General features: G+C 47.0%; 1 protein-coding gene across 4 annotated transcripts in view; it reads left to right on the top strand.

Annotated features, from left to right (window-relative positions):
* The window catches only part of qtman (queuosine-tRNA mannosyltransferase), a 21,548-nt gene continuing 6,130 nt past the window's right edge, over positions 1-15,418 (top strand). Inside the window, exons 1-6 of one of the 4 annotated variants that reach the window (XM_085434867.1) lie at positions 1-152; positions 6,083-6,315; positions 8,076-8,243; positions 9,317-9,490; positions 15,120-15,230; positions 15,302-15,373. In XM_085434867.1, the coding sequence (XP_085290993.1) occupies positions 102-152; positions 6,083-6,315; positions 8,076-8,243; positions 9,317-9,490; positions 15,120-15,230; positions 15,302-15,373 (809 nt within the window). In that variant the 5' untranslated portion in view covers positions 1-101. Of the gene's footprint in view, positions 153-469; positions 634-6,082; positions 6,316-8,075; positions 8,244-9,316; positions 9,491-15,119; positions 15,231-15,301; positions 15,374-15,418 lie in introns of those variants that run through there. The other 3 variants (XM_085434866.1, XM_085434865.1, XM_085434868.1) reach the window with 3 other exon arrangements.

The following is a 15,418-nucleotide window of genomic DNA, read 5'->3' as shown; positions in this document are numbered from 1 at the left end:
AAAGGATAAGCGGAAGTGAATGGATGGACTTTAATTTACATTTAACTATTTTTTCCGCTCAGAAGAAAAGGCGGGAAGAGCTGCTCGGCTAAACCGACGTGATGACGTCAGACCGTGCGTATTCTGCTATGATCCGGGAGATGCTGTCAGAGGTGAGTGTCCCGCTGTCGGTGAACTGGCCGTTCGTATGAGGGTCCTCGGTGGAAGCACACCGGCGGGTGCTCCGGTCCTCCTGCCGGCTGCCAGTGGCGGGGAGTGTGGGGGAGGAGCGGACTTTGCACCGGGGAAGGAGAGCTACCTGATTGCGGCTAGCTGTTAGCCGCTATCAGCTAACTGAGTCCTGGTGATACGCTTTTAGAGCTAACGATGCTAACGGTGCTAACGGAGCTGGACGGAGAAGCCTAGAAACAGTGCTACTCCAGGACGTAGACAGAGCCCTGACTCGGTGCGTGGGAGAGTGTTTGGGTCATTGCACTCACCACCAACAAACACCGTACCTGCGCTCAGACGCACACTGAGGTACAGGCGATGGATACCTGTGCAGGTGTTTGCTCTGAGAAACCAGTCTGTGGATGAATCAGCTGATGGGTGCACTAGTGACAGGTGACAGGTGAAGGCTCTGGGGTGTCTCAGGTGTGTTTTCATTTTCAGTAAGAAACATGTACCTGCTGGCGTTACTCAGGTACAACTCCTCCACCTGTGAGGTCCAGGTGTTCTTATTTCCACCCCATCAGTGTCCAGCATCATGTTCAGGTCATCCCATCTCAGATCACAGTGGGTTTTTACTTCCCAGCTCCACAGTAAACTTCCTATCAAAGCGAGTTTTTACTCCCCACTGTTGTCAAGTGCCTGCTCACAGGGGCCTGACAGCATTATTGTGGGGTCTGTACCTCACAGTAGAAAGCACTGTGAGGCAACTGATGTTGGGATTTAGTGCAACATAAATACATCAGAGTTGAATAAAAAACGTTGAACGGCAAAACAAGCAGTGACAGACTGGGAATGGTTTACGGATGAATTTCACAATACTGCAAAATAACCACATAGAATAATATTTGATTCTAAACATCCAAACATTAAACAGGAACACTGAGACAGATCAGAGAACTGGAGTGAGCCGTTACATTCATTCCACTCATTCATTAGTTTCGGTGAATTTCCACAGTGGGTTTGATGTTTCACTCTGGTTTTTATTGGTTTCACTGCTGGTTTTGGTGTTTTTAATGATTATTGTAAGGAGGGCATGTGTCAGAGGCAGATTTATGAAAAGACTTAAAGACGCCCACAGTGTCGCTAAACGCGACCATCACCTCTCTGTAGTTTTAGTTTAGTGTTGGTGAGAGTGAGGCAGGCTCCGTGGAGATCCTCTGTACATCAGTTAGTGCAGAGTCACTGTGGGCTGAGCAGGAAAACCCCACAGTGACATTTACAGTGCAGATGGGGGCGGGTGCAGTGCTACTGGGACTGTCATCACATTATTGTCCTCCAACAGGCCTCAGCATGGCACACGCAAAGTATAAAGACACGAGGGGTGGCTCAAGACTTTGGCACAGTACTGTCCATGCTGAGGGTTTAATAATGAGAGGAAAAAAACAAACGTGATTGGTTCATGTCTCAGTCCGATATGACCCCAGGGGTCGTGACCTTTGCTATCAGACGCGATCCGAGTTGCTCTGCAGGGCCGAGGAGGAGCACGCTCAGGCGTGCAGCAGGTGGTGAGGTCGGAGCTCAGCACAGGTCACCTCTGTGGGTTTGGACTGCTGGCTGAGGGTGGAGGCGGAGGGGCAGGTTTAGAGCAAAAGTGATGCTTCGCCTCTGTCTTCATGGTCGTGGAGATTATCGACTCATCAGGGAGCTGCTGGAGAAGAAGCTCCACAGATTAGCCAGTGAGTGTGCGGTTTCGCAGTCAGACACACCCCTCGCCGTGATGCCAGTGCTCGTCTTGAAACCTCGTAGCAGGGCTCCTGAAAGCTTTGGGCGATGGGCATCTGTGGTTGTAGATGGAGCTCTGTCCGTCATGGCAGGGTGGAGGCTGGCCTGCCTGATCCTGACCGGTCCAGCCGCTGCATGCTGAGGCTGTCGGGGCTCCGCCCACACCGTGGTTCTGCGGCATGCTGTTTCCATCAGGCTGCGGGGGGATTCCCTACGGGGAACGCCGCTCGCATTAACCCTTTGTTTCAAGTGAGTCGGCAGCTTCCAGGCGCAGTGGGAGGAAAGGTGTTTAGGTGAGATGAGTGTGAGCTGGAATCCCCCGCTGGCTCCACGGTGGAACCATCCAGCTCACGTCTACTGACACGCTTCCTGCCTCGCCGTCCGGCGCTCTGGCCTCATCTACGTGCCCCTCAAACCCGGCTTCATCGAGCACTGATCGGTAATCAGTCTGATCGACCGGTCCCGGTGTGAGGATGTGAATTTCCTCTCTGATCTTTATTAAATCTCACCACTGCACCACAGACCTGATTCTACTTCCTGTTTTCATTAATAGCAGTCTGTGTGTGTGTGTGTCAGCCTTGGGGTTGAAATGTCTCTAAGAACATTCATTTATTTTCACATCACTGATGGAATCATTTATTTACTGATTGAAAATCAGGTAATGTGATCAGACACAAACATGAAAACAGTCCAATTTCTTTGAACCTGCTTTTACTGTGAAAGGTGACGAGAGGTCGAGTAAAGTAAACGAGGGTCCCTGACAGTTTCGAGGTTCGTGCACACATAACTGAAAAGTAGAAATAAACTTTATTTAAAACAATTGAAACAACACCATCGCTTCATTCATGATTCAGTCATTTTTTATTGTCTGTTTGTGCAGATTCATTTGATCAAAAACAAACTTAAATAATCTGGTGTAGGGCTGGGCCATATCATACCGTTCACGGTAATACCGGTGTAATTTTGGGCAACGATAGAAAAATGAAATATCGCGATAGAATATGGGTAAAACGCGCATGCGCAGTGCCTTTGTTTTCGTACGCACACGTCGGAAAAAGCATGGCGGTGAAAGCAAATCGTTGAATGAAATGGATGAAGCAGAACTGGTTTGTAAAAATGCTGCAGCTTCACTGGTGTGGAGCTGGTTTAGCTTTCGTCTGTCAGACACACAACAAAGCACTATTTTTGGTAGCGCATGCTAGCGGGCCGTCGTTATTATGGTGTTTTTTGGAAAGGATGGCACACTTAAAATCAATCCTTTGATTTTTCTGAAAGTCGACAGAGCCCCTTATAACCCCGTGTGCCTTATGTATGAACTCTGGTTGTGTTTACTGACCTCGAAACTATTTTATGTGCACGGTGCTCGGAAATCTGTCAAATGTTTCAGTACGACTTTGCTAAGCTACGAAGCCGCACCGCTTGATGGATTGTCGGAGCATTACGGCTATCGTAGGCGGAGCCTCGCGGAGTGATACGTACTGTGCTTCAACATAATATTACCGTATTGTGTGTGTATAACCCCTTTAAGTTCTGTGGATATTATACATGGTTATGCTGAGGATATGTCGGCCAGTTTCCACTGGAAATGCCTTTTGGTTAAACTGTCAGCGAGGAATTTGCACTGTTACATTTTTATATAACTTTAATTCACATAAAACAGCTGCTTGTTTAAGTGAAAATACATTGATGGGTTTTTTTTTTTTTTGCACTAATAAAGTTGTGGAGTTGTAAAGTATTTTGTCTCGTGTCAGTTATATCGTTATCGCAAATTTTCAAATGTATATCGTGATAAATATTTTTGGTCATATCGCCCTGCTCTAATCTGGTGTTTCCAACCTCTGGCTCAGGGCCTGGTGAGGGCCCAGAACTCAGTGTGAGAGGTCAGCACAGCAAGACAAAAGCAACATCTTTGTTTTTGTAAATAACATTGTTATTAATGATGATCAGGAATCTGAAGGTTTGTGGGGAGGGGGTGGTCAAACATGTGGTCCCAGGGCCTGAAGAGGTCGGTGCTCCTGATCAGCAGCTCGGAGACGATGACAGGAAGCTGTGGAAAGTTCAGAGAAGAGGTTTAAGCTCGTGTGACGTAAACATGGAAACACTGATGACATCAGGCTGATTGTTGTCTGATTTCTGAATGAACAGATGTTTGACAGGAAGCGGCGCTTCGGGTAGAGCGCTTTCGGTTTCTGGGTTCCTGCTGTGTGTGTGGGCCCGGCTGCTCTGAAGGTCGCGGGGTCCTCCGACTGTATTAGACAGGAAGTTGCTTTCAGAATAACGGCCGACATTATGCTCAGATTTGTCTGCATTAAATCGGCTCATTGGTGGCGCTGATTGCCGCGCCATGCCCGGTGATATGGACTGATTGAGCGTGTGCGGGCGCGCTGAGTGCTTTGTGGGCAGCTAAATGGAGGCGGACTGGAAATCATGGGCAGGGGATTCAGCGGAAGCCGCTGCTGCGTAAACTCCATAATGGATCCATCAGCACGCATTGTGCTGAGGGATGAGCTGCGAGCGCACACAACACAACGACAGCAACAACAATGCAGCGGCAGCTAATCGCCCCGCAGCGCCCCGCCATCTCCTCCATATCTGCTCCGGCGCAGCAGCCCGTGTGATCGGTTCAGCTCACGTGTCAGCAGATTGGTGCAAAACTTCTGCTCCGTCCAAGTGATGAGCAGGAAAACTCCATCAGCTCCACCAGCCTGCATGCACGCTCACAAAGCCATCGCACTCCTGTATCGCTGTGATCAATATGATCGATGGACCATCAATGGGCCTGACGCACCGACCTCACACTGCAGTGCTGCGTCACAACACGCATGGCAGTAATGATCACAGTGATAATAAACATCAGTGTTATTGATCATAATGATCATGTTGGTATGAGTCATTCATGGTTTGTAAACAGTGATACACACTGTGTGTGTGTGTGTGTGTGTGTGTGTGTGTGTGTGTGTGTGTGTGTGAGATTGGAGTCCCGGGTGACGTCACACACCTGAGCATCATCACATACAAACGCTGACAAGCAGCTTTCAGTCACAACAGAGATACACTCTAACAACTGTCCAGCTGCTTTAATACACCTGAGCAACAGGTAATCAGGGTCTTGGGGGCAGAGTAGGGCTGCACGGTTAATCGTTAGAAAATTGCGATCTCGATTCATACTTATGTGCGATCTCATTTCCAAATGACAACGATTTTAAAAAAAAAAAGAAAAGAAAAAAAAGACGACAATTGTACCGCATTTTGATCCGGGACGTAATCTGCATGAAAACAAGCGCTCACTCTTCCTGCTCAATAAATGACAAGGGCGGAGCCTTATACCACGTGATACAGAAGCTGTGCCGTGTGATGCTAAAATTAGCAGGAAAAAACAACGGAGAGCACGTCAGGGATGACGAGAAAGTGACAGGAGAAAATCCGTCCCGGTCAACCACCCAAACATCAATAACGGGAACCTTATACAGCGCTTCCCTATACCCGTCGACCTCCCGCAGGCACAAAGACATTACGGAGGCTATCACTTATCACCTGACCAAAGATATGGCTCCCATCAACACTGTGCAAAACGAGGGATTTAGGAAAATGATCAACACCCTAGACAAATGCTACACAGTGCCGTCCCGCAACTATTTTTCTATTGTTGCACTACCTGCTCTGTACACGCAGCGTCGAGCAACGGTGGAGACGGAATTTCAAGCAGTACAACATTTTGCAGCAACGACAAAACGTGTTCAGTTTCAACTGTTACGAAGTTGATGTGCAGTTAATAAGTGCAATAAATATTTATACTGGAAAAGAAAATCGTGAGAGAATCGTGATCTCAATTCTAAGCCAAAAAATCGTGATTCTCATTTTATGCAAAATCGTGCAGCCCTAGGGCAGAGCCTATTCCAGCTCCACTGTTTAAGCTTTTCCACTTTCCCCTCTGACAGTTCAAACCCTCCTGATTTCCTGCTGTGACAGCCCGGTGCACATGTGTCCTTATATGGAGCGTGTGGGGGTGGCTGCACACAGACGCTGAGCGTGCACCTGTCGCACCTGACCGAACCTGATTCACTGACGCTCAGGTGTTTCATGACTCTGAAGAGTGTATGAAGAGTATATGACTCCATCTGTGAGTAACAGCTCTCATCTGCCCTTACAGGAGACCCCGCCTCCCGCACAGGAGACCCCGCCTCCCGCACAGGAGACCCCGCCTCCCCGCATCCTGCTGGTGGAGGCATTTTATGGCGGCTCGCACAAACAGCTTATGGACCTGTTGAAGGAAAACATCGCGGGCTGCTCCGTCTTCACGCTACCTGCCAAAAAATGGCACTGGAGGGCAAGAACAGCGGCGCTCTACTTCAGCCAGACCATCCCCGCCTGCCCGTCATACAGGTGAGACCCAGACAGGTAACACAATCCACACTTTAACCCTCACTGTGGGGTGGCTGTGGTTTAAACCTGCATGTAACTAATAAACTGTCCCCACCTGAACTCCTCACCTCGTTAACTCTGAGCACAACTGTCCATTAACCACTGACATCACCAAACGAGAGTCAACACACAGACAACACAGACATTTAGAGGGAGGTCTCAGAGGCCTCGCTGCTGCATGAGCAAAGACTTACCTGGTGACGGCCATGAGGATGAGCCTGAGGATCAGAGAAGAAGCTGCACTGCATCAGCTGTGGATGCGGAGGAGGGAGGCTCGGGGAACTCCATCAGTACATGTAATGACTCAGATTAGGAATTAATCAGCGGCTGTGGTCCCTGCAGGGTAAAAACAGGTAAAACTAGAAAGTGCATTTTCTGAAGAAACTGCAGTGTGAATGCTGAAATCTCAATATATGCACTGAAATTAATTAATTGCTGAATTTCAAGTTAAAAATTTTGAATGAGTTAGTGTGAATGCTTTTCACACTAACTCATTCAAAACTTCACCGAGGCTGGAAATGTAAGCTGCGTCAGAAAGAGCAGAGGACCGCAGACAGAACCCTGAGGAACCCTGCCTCGTGGAACCTCTTTAATGAGCATGCTCAGATTAAGTGTCATGTGATTTGTTCTGATAAAGTCCATGTGACCAACATCAGCAACTTTGTCCTTGTGCTGGTAGCAGCGAGCTACACATCCGCTCAGCAGGCCGTTCCAACAAACCAACCAGTATGCTTTGCAGTCTCACAAGGGCTAGTTTGAGCGTTTGTTTCTAACACCTTTAGCATCCTGTGGAGCTCGGGCTGGTCGGGCGCTCAGCTCAACATTTAGGGGATGTCATCAGTGACTGCAGCAGCAAACAGAGCTTCGAGTTCCAATCCAACTTTATTTATAAAGCACTGTAAAACAGCCAGCACAGGACATAAGAACAGCAGATACAACGAAACAGCAAAAGAATAAGCTCTACATTAAAAAAAACAACATCCTGTCAACTGAAAGCCATCTTCTCTCAGGGTGAAGACATTTAAAAACAGAGGCCCGTCTAATCTGTGGAGGCAGATGGTTCCACAGCGTTTCATACAGACGTGTCTACAGATGTCATCACATCCCAAACTCTCTGTCTGACGTGTCCACAGCGATTCACCGTAAGCAGGCAGGGATCACAGCGACCTGAAACCGCCACTCTGACAAGCTGCTGATTCATATCTGATCACATCAGAGAGTGCAGATCAATACCACCGTTCTTACAGGGACAACGCTCTGACTCATCCTCGGAGCAAAGAGTCACCATCTCACCACGCTGACCTTTGACCTCCTACTCCTTCAAAACACTGAGGTGTGACGAGCCACCGGCCTCTGATCTCTCTGTGTGGGTTAGACGCTGTCACCAACTGTATGAGGACATGTCTGTGTGTGTGTGTCCCCCCCCTCCCAGAGCATGAAAGAAGCAGGGACTTTTATTTTGAAAACCCACTCTGACGTTACTCAGCAAAGCCACGAACCATCACTCAAGCATCCATGTGAGCCCTGAACGCTTACTGGCCCTCTCCATCAGTGCAGCCCAGGAGAAGGAGCTCCTCCTCCGGCCTTACACTATCACCTGCTCGAAGCAGGAAGCAGGCGTCGGCTCTGCAGTTCACTGAGGAATTCTCAGTGTTCTGAGATGATCAGCTGAGCTGCTGACACGCTGTCTGCACCTCCTTCATTGTCTCCTCTCTCTGCAGGCTCCTCTTCAGCAGCTCCGTCCTCAGCCTGTGTGAGCTGGCGGCTCTCAGACCGGATCTGGCCCGGCTCAAGAAGGTTCTGTACTTCCACGAGAACCAGCTACTTTATCCGGTCCGCCGACACCAGGACAGGGACTTCCAGTACGGCTACAACCAGGTGCTCTCATGGTGAGTGTGTTTGTACGGGTGGGGGAGTCCATGTCGTGCTGCGTTTGTAGAGCCTAACCAGAAGGTACTGCTGGGTCCAGGGTGTGGGCTATGACACCATTAGGCTGTGAGGGCGATGCACGCAGACAGCAGCAGAAACCATGTGCTCCGGTAACTACCGTCATTGGAGCGAGTCAGCTGGTCTGGAGCTGGCGGTGTGCCACAGAAAGCTGCCGATCAGCTTCCTGTCAGCTGTCTGAGTAATGGCTACTCTGATGTTCGTACTGCCAGCATCCAGCCCGTAAACTGATTATTGATTATTAGCTGATTGATGCGCTGTGCTCTAGTTTGCCTTGGTAAGGCAGTGTGTGATTGGTTAATGAGCTGCTGGGATGCGATTGGTTAATTGCGGGGGCTGTAGTGTTCATTAATCAGCGGCGGGACAGTAACGAGCGGCAGAAAACTGATTGTTGTTGATCTGCGGGCAGCTCGTCAATAAGCCGAGCCGCTCCGTCTCCTCTAACGTGGTTACAGTGCCATCAAATAACACAGCTGGGATCGTTAGCAGATGTCTGATTGGCCCGTGCCCAGCGGTGTCCGCACTCCTCCCCGCAAAGCCTCAGTCCAAACTAATGTATCTGATCTGGATCACTGCATGGAGGCGTGTCTTCATGTTCACCTGAAGCTTAAACGTGACCTATGTAAACCTGCAGACAGTGGGTCCTTACACTCCTGCCCAGGTTTTCCTCAGAGTTAGTCTGAACTTCAGGACGTAAACACAGGTGTACCTGTTCCAGGACGAAGCTCTGACCTCAGGTCAAAGTTCACGTTACACAGGTGTGTATAGGTCAAAAGCTCCAGGTGCAGACACGGCTACACACTATAAGTGAATAATTTATATGTGAGGGCAGCCAATCAGAGTTTAGTTGTCTTAAAGTGGGAGGAGCTACAGCAGCTTGTTTCAGACAGGTGACCTGAATCTCAGGTAAACTGCAGAGCGTGGCCTTCAGTGATGGAGCTTCATGTCCTCTGTCTCGTGTGTGTGTGTGTGTGTGTGTGTGTGTGTGTGTGTGCGCGTGTGCGCGCGACACCAGCCTGGTGGCAGATGTCGTGGTCTTCAACTCCCGCTTCAACATGGACTCCTTCCTGTCATCCATCCCCTCCTTCATGAACAAGATCCCAGACCATCGCCCCAAAGACTTGGACTGCCTCATCAGGCCCAAGTGTGTGGTCCTGAACTTCCCGCTCCAGTTTCCTGATGTCAGCAGGTCAGTACACGGCAAACCTGCAGTCCCCTAACTCCGGATTGTTCTGTAAATAGTTTGAATAACTTTGCTGTTTACAAATCGTGTGCATAGGTTACTAAAATGTATAATTTCTATTTACATTTCAAGTTATGCAAATGATTCGTTAAACATGTTTGTGTTTGTTACAGTATCCTTTTTCTACTCAGATTTGATGTTTTTGCCTGATTTGTAGATGAGCTGTGTTGATACAGTCAGTAAATTCAGACCTGAGCTTGTGCTGAAAAGACTGACAACAAACAAGGCGAGGAAACCGTTTTTAAAGGTGAAATTTAGAGGTCAGAAACAGCCAATTATACTCCAAAGAGTTAAAGTAATGCAGTACATTACTTAGTTACTCCAGGATACAGATGTTTGATATACTACTGGTTACTTTACTTCCATGATCTGAAACACTGTCACTAATCACCCTGTCGTGATGAGGACGTCTGCTCTGCAGTGTCTCATGTGTCTCATGCTCCGCCCTCACACTGTGAGGAAGTGATGACACGGCCGCCATCCTCCACGTCCTCCTCCGCCATGCTCAACACAGGAAACAGGAGTGTTAACGCTTAGACTGAGGAGGAAGCAGAGAGCTCCATGAAATCTTCATTTCACTGTAATGACCTATAACATTTAAACTCTGCTTACTCTGCTTTCATAAAATAAACAGATGACAATCATCATGTTCTCGGTCAACTCGCTCCGAGAATGTGTGAGAGCGAAGAAACAGTACAGCTGCCTCTGAGCACAACTGAGCACAGCTCCCCTCTGAGACCAATCACAGCGCTGCTTTAGCTCATTAGCTGGCAGGTGTTCCTCGTTCTTTCCTATGGCACAAGAAGGATGCCGCTGCTTGTTGGAGCGCGTGCAGTGTGGTGTTTGTGGTCTCCATCCATCAGGCGGCTCTGACAGGTGGACTCGTGTAATTGGATAGTGATTGACTTGCGGCGGTGCACAGACGGAGCATCCATCACGTCGAGGAGGATCAATGAGCGCATCACGTGAGCAGCAGGTGTCCTCCTGCCCGCAGTGTTTGGTCTTCTAAGCTTTGTCTGCTTTCATAGTGGCTGTCACCTCCTGCAGGTCAAACTCACTGAGTGGAGAACGACAACAGACCAACGAAGGTCTCTGACGCGTCCTCCTCTTCCTCCTGCAGCCTCGGCCTCTGCCTGCACCCACTGAAGCTGTCCAAAAAGTCGATACTCTGATATTAATCAATACTAAAGTCATATAGAATTAAGACATCACGATTAGGGCTGGGCCATATCATACCGTTCACGGTAATACCAGTGTAATTTTGGGCCACGATAGGAAAATGAAATATGGCGATAGAATATGGGTAAAATCCGCATGCGCTGTGCCTTTGTTTACATACGCACATGGCGGCAACGCAGAACGAGAAGAGCAAAAGCGGATCGTTGAATGAAACGGATGAAGCAGAACTGGTTTGTAAAAATGCTGCAGCTTCAGTGGTGTGGAACTGGTTTAGCTTTCGTCCGTCAGATACACAACAAAGCACTATTTTTGGTAGTGCACGCTAGCGGGCCGTCGTTATTACCGTGTTTGGAAAATACGGCGCACTTAAAATCATCCTTTGATTTTTCTGAAAGTCGACAGAGCCCCTTATAATCCCGTGTGCCTTATGTATGAACTCTGGTTGTGTTTACTGACCTGGAAACTATTTTATGTGCACGGCGCTTGAAAATCTGTCAAATGTTTCAGTACGACTTTGCTAAGCTACGAAGCCGCACCGCGTGATGGATTGTCGGAGCATTACGGCTATCGTAGGCGGAGCCTCGCGGAGTGATACGTACTGTGCTTCAACATAATGTTACCGTATTGTGTGTGTATGACCTCTTTTTAAGGTTTGTGGATATTATACATGGTTATGCTGAGGATATGTCGGCCAGTTTCCACTGGAAATGCCTTTTGGTTAAACTGTCAGCGAGGAATTTGCACTGTTACATTTTTATTAGAGATGGCACGATACCACTTTTTTATGTCCGATACCGATATCATAAATTTGGATATCTGCCGATACCGATATGAATCCGATATAGTGTTTTTTAATCAACAAAACTGTTTTTTAAAAATGTTGCTGCATTTTGTATAAGTTCATACTCAAGTTTAAAACAACAACTACACTAAAGCTATTCTGTTATACCTGTATGCAAAAAAAATATTTCATAGTTCAGCAATACTGATCAATCTAATAAACTTAAACCTACACCATCCTCCCTATTCTGGTATTTTAAAGAGTACTTAGCGTAAATATTAAGCAACCTAACTAATAGGGTTCCAACTCCCAGCAACAACAAAAATAAATAAATAAAAAATAGGGAACCACCCCTCACGCTCCACCTCATGATGCTTAATCGACGTAATCAACCTTAATTTGATGCAGTGTGAAAAAAAATGCACAGAAATCAATTATTTTTCAAGAAATATTAAATAGATTCAACATCTTTCTTCAACAAAATTGCAGACTGCACAGATGGTACCTTCCCAAAGTAAAAAGTACTATAGCTTACTAGGGTATATATATTAGACTTAATAGTCACTATATACAGTAATTGACTTCTATTCATTTTACATCAAATTAAAACTTTGGGTGTCAGATAATTATTTATTAAAAGCTCGACATTTTAAATGAGAATAAGAAAGAAAAGTATGTCTTTGTGCCCCTTTTCCCTGTTAATGCCCTATCGGCCCCCCCTGGCTAAACTTTGCTAGATCCGCCCCTGCACAGTTACCAGCGTCAGCTACGTAGAAAAAGATCCTCGAGTAGAAAGTAATATTAAATAAATTCTAACAACAGCTGATCAAGCTTAAACGTGCTGCTGTTGTTCAGCCGCTGGTTTCCTCTTTCTGGTGCAAAGTGGGCCAAAAACAAACTAGAGAAACGGACTCGCGACAGAAAAGCCGATCAGCTGATCGTTAAGCAGTTTCATGATTGAAGTAGCAGCAAGAAGAGGCAGTCGCTCCATATATCGTTTGTTAAGCTTAACGCAGGAATGCTTTACAAACATTCAGAGATGGACTTACACACTTGCTTTACTTCTCTCGGGGATAACTTTGTCGGAGATGAAATGCCGGGTTGCTAGCGAAGCTCCACATGCTATCCAGAGCACCGACAGGTCCCGCATGCCACAGCCGCTCTATCACGTGATGCATACTGCTCCGACGTGCTAACGTTCTGAGGTGAGTTACGGCGTGTTGCAAGTTTTGTGAGGTGCTTTCGTGATATTTAGTGGATCGATTACATTTTTTATTTTTCTCCGATATCCGATCCAGTAATTTAGGTCAGTATCGGACCGATACGTAATATTGGATCGGTCCATCTCTAATTTTTATATAACTTTAATGCACATAAGAAACAGCTGCTTGTTTAAGTGCAAATACATTGATGAGTTTTTTGCACTAATAAAGTTGTGGAGTTGTAAAGTATTTTGTCTCGTGTCAATTATATCGTCAGTTATGTCGTTATCGCAGATTTTCAAATGTATATCGTGATAAATATTTTTGGTCATATCGCCCTGCTCTAATCACAATATTGTCACTGATTTCAGTTTGGACGCAGTCAGAAATATTATAATTCTCATCATTTATCAGCACATATCCATATTTTATATCTATGTATAAATCAAAGCTGACACTGTGAGACTTCAGAGGTGTGAGCATCACAGCAGAGGCCTTTGTGTCAAAGTATTAGTCCTTTATTTATCCAGGTTAAAAATCTCATTTTCAAGAGAGACCTGGCATCATGGCAACAAAGTAACTGAGGATAAAACAGAAAAACATGAAGGACATGTTCCTGGTCTGACTTTTTTATAGCAGATAACCTTAAAATACAACCATGAATCGACATGTAAACATTACCTGATGCTGCTGAAGTGCAGCAGATATAAGTCACAGAGGTTTGATTAGACACAGCTGAGAGTTTGTAATCTGAGAAAAAGTTTCTTCAGTTTGAACAGCAGAAATGAGGCTTTATTGTTGGAGGCCGACAGCAGTGAACACAACAGCAGACTGGTGCGTAATGAGCAATGAAGAAAACAGAGATTTGTGATGGGAAATTGTTCTCTGAGTGCACTGAGAGAGAGAGCTGTGCAGGAAGTGTGATTTATCGTGGTGGAAGGAAAAACAGCAAAGTCAGGGAATTCATGACGATGTTTATCAAATGTGAAGCGTAGTGTGGATCTTCTTTTGCTGCTGGTTCAGTGGATTTTGTTTGGAGAGTCGCGACACCTGTTGCATCAGAATCTGTGAGCTGTCGGCTTTCAGCCCCGACGGCGTGTCTGTGCGAGAAAGCCGACAGCTCACAGATTCTGATGCGTCGGGTCCGCGCTTTGTGTTTACGTCTTTGTGCCGAATCCGTGTATCTGCTCTCATTTGCTGTTTTAGCTGTTTGGTTGTTGTTGAAATAGTTTTGTGAGCTTCAAACTGAGATTCTGGACTTGCTGATAAAATTCATTTATATTCAAAAATTGAGGATTTAATGAATCAATAATTTTTTTTTTTTTTTTTTCCAAGCTAAAATTGATTTTAATCGGAAAATCTATTTTTTTAAACCCACCCCTATTACAGAGATCCAAACACTGCGATACATCGGGGATCACTGACAGCAGCTGTTGTGTTCATGATGATCACGCAGTAAAAGGACCACAGTCTCTGAGTCTTTGAGCTCAGGTGTAGAAAACCTGCACGCAGCCATGCACTGTGACAGAGCAGAATCTGAGGATCAGCTGTCAGTGTGACTGCAGAGTCGGTGTGCGTTTGCCGCTCTGGGCTGGGATGAAGTCGGTGTGCGTTTGGTCCTCTGGGATGGGATGAAGTCGGTGTGCGTTTGGCGCTCTGGGCTGAGGTGAAGTCGGTGTGTGTTTGGCGCTCTGGGCTGAGGTGAAGTCGGTGTGTGTTTGGCGCTCTGGGCTGAGGTGAAGTCGGTGTGTGTTTGGCGCTGTGATTATTGGTAATAAAGTAAATGCGCCACAGTGATTTTTGACCTTCATTCCTTCGTGTTTAATCAGACTCAGAGGTGAGGTCATCGTCCTGATCACTGCACATTTATCAATAACATAATTACACCCCCCCCCCCCGCTCATGTTTTTATTGTCTCCAGTCAAACATCTAATTTATAAAATGGATTATTGAATCAAGTTTTCCCAGAAGCCTTAGAGGCAGAAACTCCACTGAGAGGCCGTCCAGCTCTGTGGGGAGGAGGAAACAACCTCCAGACACCCCCCTCCCCCTCTCCCTCCCGCCCCTCCCCCGTGTTCCCACGTAAGCTTTCCTGGAGCCTCTGCAGGATCTCAGAACAGTAACAGAGCAAGCAGCATGCTCAGAGGAAGTGATGTCACCTTTGACAGTCCCCACTATGGGTCACTGTTTTCTAAATCTTAGGGGAGGGGCTTCCAGCTCTAAATGTGTCTGATTGGTTGATGACTCACAGCGGCTGCGGCTCATCAGGGGAGAAGACCGTTGTTGATGTGACAGCAGGACCCGTTAGCTCCTGATGCTAACGGGTCTGAAGTTTCTATCTCTGTGGTGGACATGTACCTGCTCTGAGTGCGCTGCAGTCTCCACTCATTTCCTGTTTTTCTTTCTTTTTCAGGTTCTTGCCTAAACACAAACTCCTGCAGCGGCCTACTGAGCAGTCTCGTGTTGATGATATCATGTTGCAGGGCGAGCAGCAGAGCAGAGCTCACGATGAAGATACGCCACGGTACAAATCCATCCCTGGTAAAACTCAAAGACTCAAAGAGTTTTGTCTCACATCAGTTTGTGACCCGACAGGTGTGAGCAGCCTGCGGAGGGGGGCGTGGCCAGCCAGGTGAATCCTTTGCACATCGTGTGGCCTCACAGGTGGTGAGTTCAGTCTGAAGCCTTTACTTTGAAAACTCTTTTGAAAAC

This window comes from Copadichromis virginalis, linkage group LG16 (assembly GCF_057382275.1).
Source record: "Copadichromis virginalis isolate Kocher_CV1m ecotype Utaka linkage group LG16, C_Virginalis_male_GT1.1, whole genome shotgun sequence".
Lineage (NCBI taxonomy): Eukaryota > Metazoa > Chordata > Actinopteri > Cichliformes > Cichlidae > Copadichromis > Copadichromis virginalis.
This window is presented reverse-complemented; position numbering and strand designations above follow the sequence as displayed.